This window comes from Larus michahellis, chromosome Z (genome assembly GCF_964199755.1).
Source record: "Larus michahellis chromosome Z, bLarMic1.1, whole genome shotgun sequence".
NCBI lineage: Eukaryota > Metazoa > Chordata > Aves > Charadriiformes > Laridae > Larus > Larus michahellis.
The window spans coordinates 58562535-58578764 of record NC_133930.1 but is presented as its reverse complement, the minus strand read 5'-3'; the positions used below and the strand labels follow the sequence as shown (position 1 = coordinate 58578764).

Genomic DNA, 16230 nt, shown 5'->3' with positions numbered 1-16230 from the left:
ACAGGATCCATCTTCTTCATCTTAGGTACTTTACAAAATAAGCCACTGAATGGTGACACTCATGAACATGTTTTTGTTTCCTTTTTTTTTTTTTTTTTTAAATATGGAAAGGTATTTACTTGTTTCCTTATTTGTTTTTCATTTTTTCCCCCTCTCATTTCTGCTGCATCTGAGTGGTAGAACCTTTTCACTAGTCATAAATAGTATCAAATACTGTAAAGCAAAATAAATTCAAAAAAGTCGTAAATCTGATATGCAAGCAAGCTAAGCATTTGATTTCATTATATTAATTTATATTCTATTACAAGATTAAACATGCTACTGTGGAGCTCAGGGTACTTTTTTTTTAAATGATTTTTAAAATAAATTATTTGCCATAGGGACTGCATAATTTTTACTGTTGTAATAAAAGAAAAGGGATCCTGAAGTATATTCAGCACACACTTATGGTAAGATTGGCATAAATTTGCTCAAAATTATAAACTAACTTGCAAAGTTGTGTTTAACTTTATGGTAAATACTTGATTCTTAAATTTGCAGTTATTGACTAGGAAAGCGCAACTATCTGCAGAACAGAGCAATGGTACTTCCCTCTGTCTGAATAAGCAGCAAACCTCCCCCAGCTTTCTGTCATAGACAACCATTTTGGGAACTACATAAAGAAACAGGTATGAAAAGTGGGACTGCTCAGGAACTGCTAGACCATCGTGATCCCTTCCATCCTTACCCAGCAGTCCTCTCCTTTCACCTTTATGTACTTAACAATTACATTAACATCTACGCCAACATAAAGCATGATGTTGGCGTAAGTACTGTTTGGTCTTGCTGCTTTGTAAATCACAAAATTGCAAACTCGCTTATTCAGAAATATAACCAAGCTATGAATCTTCGTCTGTTTTTTACTGCATCCTTGGTTTGGGTTTTTAGAGGAAAATTATGAAAATGATAATCAGAGGGTCAAAAGCTGACACAAGTTCTAATGTCATTAGATGAACAAAGTAGAAAGGAACAAGAAAAGATATTTTTTTTAAGTATGTTACATCCTACTCTTTCATAAGAGCCTGGTTTAATACCACAGTTATGATAGAAGAGAGACTTCTGATGCCCAGTGTTGAAGAGAGTCACCCTTTCAGTTATTCTATGATACTGCTTCCAGCTGATCAAAGCTGGCATCACAATCCATTAAAGGAGGACACTGTGCAAGTAGTGCTTCCAAACAGGCTACAAAACAGGCTTTACCCAATCAGACTTAAACTGAGACAGTACGGAATTTGGTTTAGATAATCATATACTTTATTTAAAAACTTTTTAAAAGCAATGCATTAGAACATATGATGTAGACTTTTAAAATTTCTGCTCTATTTTATACTCATAAAATAATAATCTCTGGCAGTCATTAGTACGAGTAAGGAAGCTATTTGTTAGTCAATATGCATGACAAAGTGCTGTAATAAATCTATTTATGCTATATAAGTGATTTTCCCCATTAAGTGTGCACATTTTCTCTGCCTATTATTGTTTTGATGCTAAACATTTCACAAAAGTTTGCTCTGTCTTCAGAATTTGACACTCCAAACAGCCAGTTTAACAAATGAAGGAGCACAGATTACGGCAAAAAAATCTCAGCAGTGATGTTAGTATAAACCTCTTAGTTTTGTGTTTGGAGGGCTTCTGCTTCACGCTTTTTCATCTTATGTTCCATCAGAAAAGTCATCTGCAGATTTTTTTCTTCCAACCACTATCAAATCTTCATTTCTTAAAATATATTCAGATGTATATATGAAATGTAAACTACTTTTAAAAAAGATGTTCCTGGCATATTTTCACTCTCTAGAAACAACAACTTGTGTCACGGTACCTTTATATGTCAAGTCTCTTTTTACTATGTTTTATAACACATATCATTTATGTTCACTTATTACTATGAGAAACTACCAGACTCAGCATTTATATTCCAAAATTAAGATAAAACAGATTTCAGTCACGTTTTTCAGAACACATTTTCAGTCACGTAGGTAATTTACTTAGAAATTGGTCTCAAGAGGTAAAAAATTATTAGTGAATAATGATCAAGTGAGGAAAGATACAACATACATCTGAACGTAAGTATCAAGTATATAAAATATTATTCTGGATAACTACGTATAAATACAATAATCAATGCTACTGTTTTCTCTTACAGCAGCTTGTAGAGACTGTCCCTTAATAGCCTATTATTAGGTTAATTAAAGTTTCATTTTCCCAGATAAGATCATCTCATGTACTTCTTTGGTTAACAAGACATATGCTTTCTTAGAATTATCTAAAAAATAAAGAGGATCAGCAATTGTAGATGGATTAAAACCTTCATCCACCAGTTGAAATTTTTGTTGTTTGAATGTTCCAGTCATTTCCATTTTTTCCTATAGAAAAGAGAAAGATTTATTATTCAAGAGAAGAGTGCTCACTTCCACATTCGTTTTTGAAAATCTTACTTGATACAAGGTTAATACGTTTATTCTCATTACACTGGAAAACTAGAACTTTTGTGCTGCTATGGCCCCACACCCGGAGACACGGTGGAAAAAAATTATGGCACATTGCTTTCTGTATCGCTGTGCAGTGTCTCATTTGGTGCAGCCCCAGCCTGCCTGAGACAATCTAGCTTTTTCATTTGCGCACATCATAAACCTACACATTGTAAGGAATCTGAGAATCAAGAACTTCTTAATGATAAAACTCAGGAAATTTTCTGTATCTGTGATTATTGCCACGTTAAATACAGGGTTGAAAGAATCACATACTAGATCAACCATACTCATACTCAGCCAGGTCCAAATAAAGGTGGATCTTTACCATACATTTTATGTTTTCAAGCTTCTTTTCAGTGTCACTGTGTCCCTTGGAAAAAGTAGTGTGAGGAATCTCCAGAGAGACTCCTTTCTCTGTCCTCCCCACCCCTTCTCAGCCCCACTTTATGACCTCTCTCCATTATCTCCTCTCCTGTCTTTACATTTTTATATATGTGCAAACAACCTCCGAAAACAAAAAATTAAGTATTATCTCAGCTATTCTATCTACTCCAGATATACCTCCAGATTGTATCTACCTGCTTTTGTTGGTCTGGAAACATTCTGACATCTTCTAAAGTGTGATTACATGTCACATCAAACTCAATAGGTTTTTCATTTTTTCCCTTGAAGTTCCACTCGCTACCTTCTCTCTTGGTTAATGACAACAGTACCAACAGCAATTCATCTGTAATGTAGGCATTTAAATTCTAATTGAATTCCAGATAGTTCATATCCAGCCTACGTCGAAGATTCAGATTCCTGTTGCCCAGTGTAAAGGCTTTTTTGTACCCCTATATAGCAATAGGTTTTCATGATTTCGTAAACTGACTACTGCAACATTGGGAAGTGTAATCTTGCTTGCTTGTATCAGAACGCTGCTGCAAAAGGTATCTTCCTGGATTTATGAGACAGATATATATACTTATATATAAATTTCAATTTCAAGGTCCTACACAGACTTCTCCTTTGCTCCCCTTTATTCTGAATCAGCATTCAATCTCTCATTGGCCCAGGGAACCACCTTCCAGAACTTATCTTCTCTTTTCAAACAATGATTATTTTTTTTTATCATCTCCTCAGATGTAGGAGACTTCTTTCATAAATACCTTCAAAAACATTTTTCTGTTTGCTTTTTTCATGATGTTTTCAAAACACCAGAAATGAAGATATTCATCAGATTTCACTTACCATGATGATCAGTATTGTATGTTTTATGTACTCTCCCACTTTTCCTAGCCATATGTAGTCCATTGTATTACATTTACATTTTTAACTCTTTGGGAGAGGGACTATATTTTTTTCCAAAATTGGACAGTTACTACAATAAAGTACCAGTACACAAATAGGGATGACAGATGATTATGGTAGAGACCATAATAACGTACATTTTTAATCGACCTTTTCAATTTACCTAGTACCTTTTAAAATGCTTTAATTTTTGTCATTACACTGCAGCAAATAACATTTCATTTATTGTGCACAGTCTCCTGCATCTATTCTCTCATTTCCACTGAAGAAAATGGATTTTAGATTATTTTCTCTAGAAGCCATTGTTCACATTTTACTAATCTGAATCTTTTTGTTTTGCCATGTTCATGCTTCTAATCTCCCTAAATCCTTTTGTATGATGTTTATCCTTACTTGCATAATTCCTCCCATTTAACATAATCTGCAAATTGTATTCACTTTTTGTGAAATTCCTTTCCCAGGACTCCATTAATGAAGACAGCAAATAGGACCAGTTCTAAAACCAATCAAGTGATATATGAACAAGCACTTTTTGTTGTTCATTTAGCCATCTCTGTGTTCAAATGATGTAGATATTTGTATGCACCGTGCAATAATGCAGCTTACCTGGACTCTTAAAAAAAGAGGACAAGCATAACTTGGTAGATAGGTCACTACTTGCTTATACATTTGCTCCAAGTCTAATGATGTATTTGGCTTTAAAATAAGAGAGACCATTCCTGCTTTTCCTTCATGATCTGGGGGAAAGGAAGCGAGATGAGAATTTTGAAACATGAATAAAGTTGACATTTTAGTGATGAACCTTAAAAAAAGAACTGCAATGCATTAATAAACTGGCAGTCATATATCATCTTCTGAGTTTCAGTAAAGCTGGAACATTACATTCATATTATATAGGGTATTACATACGTTTGGAGATCATTCAAGTGCTCAATTAAGCAATAAGCTGTAAATGAGTTTGGCAGGTAAGAGTAAATTGAGTCCCATGCTCAATATTAATCAATAAATGTGTATAAACATCAACACCATTCCTCTCACAAATGTGAGAGTGCTGACCCTCTTGCCCAGCTTAGCCACTTATGTCTCCTCCTCAGTTTTAGCCTTTCTCTCTTGCCAGTATCTTCTCTCAAAACTGTGGATCTGAATGTTGTTAACAAAGAGAGAGAGATTAGAAGTTCCTACTGGTTTCTCTGGAAAGAGAGAGCACTTTGAGTCTATGGGAAAGACATATAAAGGCAATGAACTTCAGCAATCAAAAATAACTGCACACTTTAATCATCAGCTAGTAATAACAGCAGAGACATTCTGCCAACCTTATCTTTTTTCTCCTTTCTGTATTTTTTTTTTTTTGCTAATGCTACAAAATCTGTGAGGAACTCGATTTGTTTATGTTTAAGTGCAATTATCAAGGCAGTCACATAAACTGGGTAGGAATCTGCAGGTAAATGTTTTATAGGAAAGCAGAAGCTCTAATTTTCAGTCAGCCTTCTTTATTACAATCTTGTATGGCTTTAAACTAGAGTTAAGTGACACCTTTTATCACATTTTTAACCCTTTTATCATTTTGTGCAGTATTTACGCTGGACAACAACCAAGCATCCAGCCAGCTTCTCTCTCACTCCCTTCTCCCATGGGATGGGAAGGGAATAGAAGGAAAGCAAGAAGACCGATATATCAAGATAATGGTGCGTTAACAGGGAAAGCAAAAGCAGCATGCACAAGCAAAGTACAAACAGGACTTCATTCACTATTTCCCACCATCAGGCAGATGTCCAGCTACTTCCTGCAGGGCAGGGCCTCACTCAGCGCATGCGGCGGTTGCTTGGGAAGAGAAACGCCATAACCACAAACATCTCACCCTTTTCTTTTCCCCAAGCTTTTATTACTGAGCATGGTATCATATGATATGGAATATCCCTTTGGTCAGTTTGGGCCTGCTGTCCCACCTACATCTGCTCCCACCTTCTGGCCCACCCCCAGCATACTCGCTGCAGGGAGAAAGTGCAAGCTTCGCTCAGCAAAAGCCAAGTGTTTGTTAAGTTATCAACACTGTTTTAGCCACCAATATGAAGCATAGCACGCTACGGACACCTATAAAGAAACTTATCTCTATCCCAGCCAGACCTATACACATTTTAGAAAAGATTTAGCATGAATGGGAATCAATACCAGATGGTCTAATGAAAATTAACACCAAAAAATTATTAAAAAGAAATTAATGGGTTCTTAAAAATAATTTATTTATTTTTCTCTTCATTCTCTTTTTTTACCTAGTCCTTGGGCTTGTAATATACCTGTTTACATATGGTTTATGAGGCTAAGTGAAAAGTGAAGTAAAATGGAAGAATGTCTTCATACACTTTCCTTTAGAGTTACTTTAATTCTTACCTTGTTGACATTTTATTTTGACACATGGATGTGTGGATTTTCCATGGATGTGAATTTAATAGATCTTTAAAATTTAATTTAGATTATGTAGCTATCACAAATTCACGAAAGGTAATTTTTCAAAAATACGCATCACTGCATACACATAAAAATGCGTGATTCAGTGTCTCATTCACAATCTGGTGGTATTTTCTTTATCTACATCTACATTTTAGCTAGGTATTAAACAGATGACTCAATCAGAAGTGATTTACAGCTTTAAAGCATGAAATACAAGAGTTATGAGGGTTAAGAACTGTCCTAGGGGAAGAAAAAAATACACCTAAAGCTTCTTTTACCTGGCACAGATACACCATACACATTTGCTTCTTGTATGAAGTCCAACATTACAATGACATCGGCAACTTCTGTAGTTGCAACATTCTCCCCCTTCCATCTAAAACATGTGAAAAAATAACAATCCCATGAAAGCATACAGACACCTCCTCTTCAAAAAAACATTAACTTTCAGTGTAACTCCATTCATTTCAGGCTAATAACACCTCAAATTTGTTCCCACTCGTCACATTGGTATATTGATCTGATCACCAGAAGGCTGCTTGCAATTCAAATGGTGCTGCATATTAGCTATATAGCTAACTATATAGCTAAAGCTTATAACTTTATAGCTAACTATAAAGCATGATGAAAGCTTATCATAATCTGATATAATAGTTTTCAAAATTTTGGCATGTATGTAAATGTATCAAATGTGACCACTCTTTACTATTTGGCACTTTTTTCTCCACTTCAGTATCCAACTTCCTTGCTCAGAGCAAAACCATCGCAAGTTTCTATGCTCATGGGAAGGACTGTTGCAATTCCTACAAAACATTCTGGAAATGAGCTGTCCAGCTCCATGGGAACACTTTTTACAAAATTAAGCCCCGGTGATCCCCTTCAAGATCATTATAAACTACATCACAATAGTAATAAACTGAACACTCCTGGCTGAAAACAAATAGAATGGTATTATTCTATTCTGCATGCCCATGTTTTTTTAATGAAGAAATGTGAAAAGAAACAATGATTATACCTGAAGGTATCTCCAATCCTGTCCCAAAAATAAAGAAAATTTTCATGGTCTTGAACCATTAGATCTCCAGTATTAAAATAAAGATCTCCCTTCTTAAATACCTCACAGAGCAATTTCTTTTCTGTGTGTCTCTTACTGCCAGCGTAACCAAAGAAAGGGTTCTTCGCATTGACTTTGGAAATGAGAAGACCAGCCTCACCTATACAGAGAAGTAGAAGGAATGTAAACCTAAGGTATCATTGCACAATTCCTGTACTACACATTAAGATTAATTTGGTACATATGATTTTGCAAGACCAGGAACCAAGTCTGGCAGGGTTCAGTACATAATTCCCAATAATAAAAACTTAACTGTTTCTACTGCTTTACAATTCCTACATGCAAAGTAACCATAAAGACACAGAATAATATTGTTCGCTGACATTCCCAGTCTTTTGTGTTTCTTCCTGACAATTAATCAAACAGTTTTCTCCCAGAACTGTCATTTATCAGTTGTGAGTTCACTAGTTGGTTTACTATGCTCTCAAAGTGCACACTTCAAGTGAATAATCTGTCCCACTCCCCACACCTTATTGAATTTCCAGTGATAGGTCTCAACTTTATCAGCTTCCTACTGAAAAACTAGTGTTAATAAAAAGCAGGTGTTCAACCCAGGCATTAAATCCCTATTTAGTCTCCTTTCAGAAGTTCTGAGAACACTTCTTAGAATCATAGAATCATTTAGGTTGGAAAAGACCCTTGGGATCGAGTCCAACCGTCATCTCCACTATACAAAGTTCTCCCTTACACCACATCCCTTAACACTACATCTAAACGAGTCTTAAACACATTCAGGGATGGTGACTCCACCACCTCCCTGGGCAGCCTATTCCAGTGTCGAACCACTCTTTCTGTGAAGAATTTTTTCCTAATGTCCAGCCTAAACCTACTCTTAAGAATTCTTAAGAATTTTCATTGTGATACAGCCTCATTGCTTTATTTTTGGAGCAAAATATAGAAGTTTTGATTTTTTTTTCTCAAAAAATAAGGAGAGATGGGGATAGCATTACCCTGTTACGTATATTGAGCATCAGATTGTTCGTTTGCTGAAAGTGGAATAGTTGTATGTACTCCTAACATTTTGTAAGCACATTCTGAACAATAAAGTTTAAGAGTTACATTAGATGAAAGATTATAAATATGACAATATATAAAAATAAAAATCTGTCAAAAGGTAGGCACAATTTTTAATTTAAGACTGCCTTCTCATAAAAGATCCATGCCTTTTTTCCATAAATTGGTTGTGTTTACGGTGAAAGCATTTAGTTCACTGGTAGTGGCACTGTGGCCATGATGCTCTGAAGTCTTATAGATAGAGATAATACTTTTTATTAGACTGACTGATATAATTGGAAAAAAAATAGACCAGGTGTATAATTAGTGCATGTGTTCCCTTCACAGGTCAGTCTGACATCCCTAGAGATAACTTCCTAAAAATTTTCACGTTTTGGGAACTGTATTTTCCTGAAAGTGCCCATCTCTGATGAAGAACTGTTAGAGAATCTCTTAAGTCCTTTGAAAAATCTATTTCAGCTGCCCTGACATTTAATATCAGTTTTTCTCACTTCATCTTCTAGGCATTAATTACAGCTGTTGCGTTCCTACAGTACAACAGAGATGCTTCAGTACCTGATAAACACTTTGAAAATAGGAATAATCGAGAGATACAAGATACTTGATAAGTATTTTGAAGACAGCTATAATCATATAACCTCTTTAACAACAACAACAAAAAGATAAGCATTTACTCTAATCCACCAGTCTTTCTTGTAGATCTTAGACAGCCATCTCACTATATTAACCTCCTTTAAAAAACACAGAGGTCATTATCTACATGTTCTGACATAGTATCACATGACTTTTGTACACTGCTCTTCTGTGAATATATCCAAAGATCTTCTAAGTTTTTCTGGTGTCAGCACTGGTATGTTTCATAATGTTCTGTCTTAGATCAAAAATTAATATTACTTTTGTTAGAGCAAAGAGTGATAGCTGATGTTGGCATAGTACAGTAACACAATGGCAAGGCTCCTTAAAAAAATTCTCTGGAGTATTTGCATTACAATCAAAAGGCCATTATAGCCTACTAAAATACATACTTACCTTTCTTAACTTTTTCACACCAACCGTGCTTATTTCTAATTGGTTCATCTTTTTGGAAATCATACTTGATTAAATCAAATGGGAAAAAAAGCTAAAAAAGGGAAAAAGGGTCATCAGTTATTCATCTACACAGTGACACCTAGTGGCAGCAAATATAAGCAAGGAAACCCTTACTCAAGTCCTGCTCATCTACAAGTAGAATGTAGTTTCATTTAAAACTGAAAACATTCTGTACGTAGACTTACACAATTTCCTGGAGGTAAGCAACATCAAAACATTTTTCAAATCTTGTAGCTTTCAAAAATACTTGGTGAATTAACTGTAATTTTATTAATTTCCTTATAAATAAGGTATGGGATCCACATGTCAGTGGTAGAGCCTACATGAGTCAGGATATCTAGAACTTAGCTGACATTTAATGGTGGTGGCTAATATGAAAAGTGTTCTTGGGGGTCTTCTGACATCTAAACTGGCAAAGCAAAGGCCTTAATCTCCTTACAAAGGGAAACTTGTTTCCTGTTGGGCTTTACTCTTGTTTAACTAGCCTCAAGCTTTCTCAGGCTGGTGTATAGTGGAAAGCCTTATCACGAGCACCAGAGGATATGTAGTCCCACATCATCTGACATGGTTATGTAGCTGTGCATGTTCCACAGTTATGTCAGGGTAAGTTCTGTGTTTTTCTGAAATACTGCGAACCCTTGAGTCCTGACACTGCTGACCTAACTTACCTCTTAGTTATGTTTTGCAACTAACCTTCCTCTTGTGTAAGGATCACAGAGAACGTGGCTCTGAGTAAGCCGAAGGAGAGGGCAAGATACCCTTATCAATGCCAGAAATTGCAATACTTTTTTTCTCCAGTATACAGGGTCTGATTCTTATTTCACTTCATTTTTCTACTGTGACATAAATCCAAATTAGACCCTTGAGAGATGCTGACAAACATCGTATGTCTGGTACTATATGGATCACTGTGTTTGCAGTTATTATACTAAGGCTTCAGTTTACCCAGCTAGGAATTCTGATTTCACTTTTCATAAAGAAGTATATCAGCAATCTATTTAACAGCTAGTCAAACCACGGATATACAATTATCTTCTCCTGGAGAAATCCTGGCAAGCAGAGAAAATTTTAAAAACATATGAATACACACCTGCACTCTTCACAATACAGAAGTGCAATATAATTTAAGGATGATGTTACGGAAGTGACTGAAGTAAAAGGCAGAACAAACCCTTTTGCTTTCCTGCAACTAATGTTGGTGAAGAGTCGCATAATTATTTTATCCTAATTTGAATTGTTTCTGTAGCTCCAGCACATCATTTTGTTTTCAAAGAAGTCTGAATAAATAGCAACCTGAATCAAACATCAAGCACACAATTTCAGCTTCCTATGGACAAACTTGTTTCACCGAGTCTTTTCAATGTTCACCACTGTGTTTTCCTTCTACCCCAAGTATGAAACAAAAAGATACTTTTAACAGCTGATCAAAGGAACAAGATCATAGCATGCAAAATTAAGTCATGGTCCAAGAATTGGACGCTTTTTGAATAAAGTGAAGACTATTTTTTTTAATAACTACAGATTATAGCATTTATCAAAATCAAGAATTTCTGGGCCAAAAAAGTTCACCTTAGTTAGACAATAACTGTATTATTCTTGATGAACAGAATGGGAGGTATTCATAATAAACAGAAGTCATTTTTTCTTAGAGTCTTTTCTTTTGGCTGTCTACATTTAATGCTGTTCTTTTTCACTTATTTTTTATATAGATACTTTAATAGGCTTCATATGACAGAACAAATGCAATGAATAATACAAATAATAAGAATGAAATGGTATAAAATGAAATGTTATTCTGATATTTTTGTGTTTGATTAGAACAGCAGTGTGCCCTGTTCAGTTCCATTTTTATCTGTTCATTCCTCCAGAGCTCAATAGCCGTATCTCGTCAACATATTAGGCTGTATGATGCATCATTTTAAGTTGTTATAAGTACTCAGAAACTTTAAGTGTCTGACATGATCTAAAAACCATTGAGGCTTTTACTATATTTTTGTTGCTGCATACATGTTTTAGTGCCTCCAACTTCAGAGTATTAACTATGCCCATGCCACTTAGCTTTTTGAAATAAGTCAAGCAAATACATAATTAAAAGGTGAAAACACCACATATTGCATTAGACACGCATAATGAAACTATGCCAATATACATTCTGTGCAAACAGCTGCTGCTGCGCAAACAGCTTTCTTTTCATATTAAGTACTAGAAAATGAAAGCTCCAGAGCAAAGCATTTAGTCTGGGTACAGGCCTACATTTATTTTATCTCATTATTTAAAGTTTATTGGAAAAGAGGGCCTGAGCTGTTGAAGCATTACGATATTATTTTCACAGAGTACTGCATGCAGCATTCATCATTTTAATCTACATTTTACTCCCTAAAGCACCACATAAATGGACCAAACAAAAAGCACCATTTATCTAACCGAAACTTAAAATTAATTAAACCGCAACATTATTGCCTGTTAGTATGCTTCCTGGATGTTATCTAATGACAGCGTCCCACCCCCTTCCTTTCTTTTTTAATTGACTGGAAATGTGTGAGTTTAAATATTGTTTTGAAAATAGTTTTGAAATTCCTAAAGTTTCAACTTTTAGTAAATGCTTGCAGAACCTTCATCAGAGAACAAAGATCACAAGCTATTGCTTTTTATTTAGTTATTTGTTTTAGAGATGAGATATTGTTGAATTCTGTAGCAGAATATCTGTTTATAAAACAAAGCATTATATTACAAACCATTACTCCATTTGGGGTCACACCAGAGAGACCCCCACCTGAAGTACTGCATCCAGCTCTGGCGCCCTTGGCACAGGAAGGACACGGACCTGTTGAAGTGAGTACAGAGGAAGGGCACAAAGATGATCAGGGGGCTGAAGCACCTATGCTATGCGGACAGGCTGAGAGAGTTGGGGTTGTTCAGCCTGGAGAAGAGAAGGCTTAAAGGCGCCCTACAGGAAAGATGGGGACAAACTTTTCAGTAGGGCCTATTGCAATAGGACAAGGGGTAGTGGCTTTAAACTAAAAGAGGGAAGATTTAGACTAGATATAAGGAAGAAATGTTTTACAATGAGGGTGGTGAAACAGTGGCACAGATTGCCCAGAGAGGCGGTAGCTGCCCCATCCCTGGCAACGTTCAAGGTCAGGCTGGACGGGGCTCTGAGCAACCTGACCTAGTTGAAGGTGTCCCTGCTCATTGCCAGAGAAGTTGGACTAGATGACCTTTAAAGGTCCCTTTCAACCCAAACTATTCTGTGATTCCATTTACTATAGTTAGTTCCAAGCATCTTAAAAAACTGAAATGTAAGAAAAAAATAATTACGGAGCATAGTATCATCCCATCTTATAAATGTTTTAAAAATATATTTGTAATGTCTTATTTATGCTCTAAAGAGTAGATGTATAGGTCCTCTGCATAGTTTTGTTAGCAAAAATATACAAACCAAAAAAATTAAAACTATGCTTGATATTAATTGAATCACCACATATTATAATAAAATACCTTGGAATACACTTGAAGTACCTTAGATTATTTTAGATACCTTAGATTATTTTAGCTCAAAACTAGTCAAAAAAGTGAAACAACACTAATTTTTATTGGCCAATGAACAAAGATCTTCCACTGCTTGGAGTAACACATCAATGTTCTTTCTGTGAATCCAGTTTTCCAGGGTCTTAAGATTTGCTTAAACCTAACTTTGTTTACTTCTAAACTAAAAAGTATCTCTTCTGACACTTAAGTTCTGTAACTGTATGAAAAAAGTGCATAACACTAATTCTCAGTTGCTGTGTGAAAGACAGAATACTTTATATGTTGAAATGATTTATGATTTGTTATAAGATTTAAGTGTTTCTCAGCTCAAAGCTAATTTTGATCCATGCAGTTCTGAGTAAGAGAGACTGAGATTCCTGTAATGGTTGGAATACGTATGCTTAAAATAATAAAAAAATTCATGTATAAATAAAGTTTGGAATATTTTTTTTACGTGCTGTTTTTTTTCAGGTGCCGTGAGTTTTAACTTGCCATGGGTTATTTTTAACCCTTCTTACAAGCTTCCTTGGATCTTGTTAGTCCCATTCTCCTATTGCATGTTCTTTGTGAGAATTTCAGTGTAAGAAAGAGATTTAGATATATATTTGATAACATGACTGAGAGTCTTACAGAGTTTTCCCATACCACATTTATATAAACACACACACACACAATGTATGTCATATATAATAAAATTAATAATTAATGTTAACTACATACATATGTATGTCAGATGCACATATTAACCAGTAATTTATTATATTACTATGTTAATTTATACACTATCTTCTTTGCAAAACATTTTTAAGCTTTAACAACTAAAAAGCTATTCACAGGCTTCTACTTTTCTGGTCATTGACTTTATATGAACATCCTTATTGAAGGATTTGTTCATATACCACAGTGACACTCTCCAGCATATGAACCAACCCCTCTTATATAAAGGGTATAGAATGAAAATAAGTAAGTGCAAAGAAGAGCAGTGCTTCAAGTTAACATCTCGCACCCAGTGGCTTCTTGGATGTCTGGCAACTGCTGTAACATTCATTTGTTTCTTCCTATTAACTTGTGTCTTCCAAAGTATTTATGAAAATTAATGTGTTATGTAGAACCTTAATATTTATAACAAGTATTTGTCTCCAACCCGTGGCAGCTACTGATGGGATAGTTACTTTGCTCATTCTGAGAGCTCAATTTGTCTTTTAAAGCTGTAACTTTTGCCTGCATTTCACCTTTAGAAACTGTGCCATTCCCACTACCTACAACAGAAATTCCTTCATATTTCTTTTCTTTTTTCCCTGCTAAAAATATTATGCTTTGAACCTACCTCAGTATCTGTATGTATGGGCTTTTATACTGCATTTACTTCATTCTGACTTGCAATTATGCCAGTAGAGAGAGTAATTTTCTTCCTTTTCCGTTACTGTAACACACAGTACAAACACACAAGCCTCTTCCCCTTTCTCAGTTCTCTCTCTATTTCCAGTTCAAGAAACAGGTGTTTAGGAAATCCCTAGAGAGTACGTCTAAGGGTATCTCCTCGTGTCATCCCATGTGTCAAGGGAATAAAGTTTCAAAAGTTGTAGGATTTCCTTGAGGAAATAAAAAAAAAAACAAGAATTGGATGGCTGGGCCTTGTCAGTGCTATTCTCTGCTTTCCAGCAGGAAACAGTCTCCCTTTCCAACTTCAGATCATTCATGGGTCAGCAAATCAAAAATGAAGCTGCTCTCCTCTACATACTGCGAGATGTCCAGCAGATGTCATTCAGACTGAAGTAAAACGAACACATCAGCTACACTTCAGAATGCATTGTTTAACAATCTGTTACCTGTAAAATGTATTTAGAAAACCCCAAACATGGCAAATGCCTTAAATAAGTCAAAACGAACTTATCTACGGCATTAAAATACATAGTTTGTGTCACAATACTCACAGATTGTGGAGTGATCAAAAATACGTATGAAAGGACCCCAAACTTAAGCATTTCTTTAAATATGTACTTTAAAAAAAAATAATAAAATCACTAAAAAGTATGTCTCATGATATTTTCAACATTCCTTTCTCTCTCAGCCTCTTCTAGACTTTTCTGAAACTGCACTGTATCTAAGCCCTTGTTCATGTCAACACTACTCTGCTTCAGCATACAAGGGAGCTAGCTGCTCCTGCAAACAAGTGTCCTGAAGCAGGCTGAAGGAACTGCCATCCAGAGGAACCGCACCAATGGCAGAAGCAGAGCCCCAGTAGCTAACAGACTGCAGAAATGTTAATTTGAGACCTGTAACTATTGTAATATTATTAATACGCAGTGTTGTTCCACTGACACAAATTCCTTCAGAGAAAGAGACCATGTGCATTGCACAACCATAAATGCTCTGGATAAAAACATATTACTTACGGAAAAGCTCCTGATGGAGGAGTCTCTTGAAACATCCTTGATTTGGAAGAGATTTTGGGCCATTCTATTTCCACATAAAATGGGTCATATGATCCACCCACTGACCTGGCTAGACATACCTTGCCAATGTAACCAAGGTGAGGTTTGTCGCAGCACTGAATCTGGTTTTTGGTGACAACCTTCATTCTCCCCTCAAACTCTAGTCATAGAACACCAAATGTATATGCACTGGGGAAGGCTTAGGAGCCAATAGACCTCAGGGCCCTTGGAGAATGGTAGCAGCTGAATATTGAGCCTGCTCACAAATAATGTGCTTTAGCTACTTTCCTTATGACGGAAACTACAGAAATAACTGAAGACTTACTGTAGACTTATTTCTAGGGAAAAGAGAGCATTGAAAAAGACAGAATAAAACTGATTTCAAGCCAAGCCAAATGGAATGAATGTCTTTTTCTGGTTCATAAAATATCTTATGGTCTTTCCATATTCATACTGAGTGAGCAAGGGGAGAATCCATAATTATCTTAGCAGACTATACTGACGTTTCCACAGACTACAACAGTTCCAACTTGGAATAGTATATAAATTATAGCAATGATGTCTAGTGAGATCAAGTATTCAGTTACAACTGCATTTGTTTTTTAATTGCAGTTTACATGAGCTATTTTTTCTCCTAATCTGCAGTGACTAACTCAAATCATAAGTCCAATCATTAAAGAAGAAAAAGTAGGATATTTCATGTGCAAAAAACCCCAAAATAATAATATTTTCTTTTGGAAACAGAAACAGCATGTTATTGACATATGAAGTGCCACTATAGATTAATGCAAAACCTCCACAT

The 16230-nt window shown here is 35.5% G+C and overlaps 1 protein-coding gene across 2 annotated transcripts in view; it reads right to left on the bottom strand.

Annotated features, from left to right (window-relative positions):
- Positions 1–1273: 1273 nt before the first annotated feature.
- LOC141735894 (long-chain fatty acid transport protein 6-like) overlaps positions 1274–16230 on the bottom strand; it is a 41768-nt gene continuing 26811 nt past the window's right edge. For both annotated transcript variants that reach the window (XM_074569349.1, XM_074569348.1), the window contains exons 7-11: positions 9406–9496; positions 7264–7462; positions 6527–6624; positions 4407–4537; positions 1274–2402 (exon numbers count right to left, since the gene is read on the bottom strand). In XM_074569349.1, the coding sequence (XP_074425450.1) occupies positions 2226–2402; positions 4407–4537; positions 6527–6624; positions 7264–7462; positions 9406–9496 (696 nt within the window). In that variant the 3' untranslated portion in view covers positions 1274–2225. The remainder of the gene's footprint in view (positions 2403–4406; positions 4538–6526; positions 6625–7263; positions 7463–9405; positions 9497–16230) is intronic.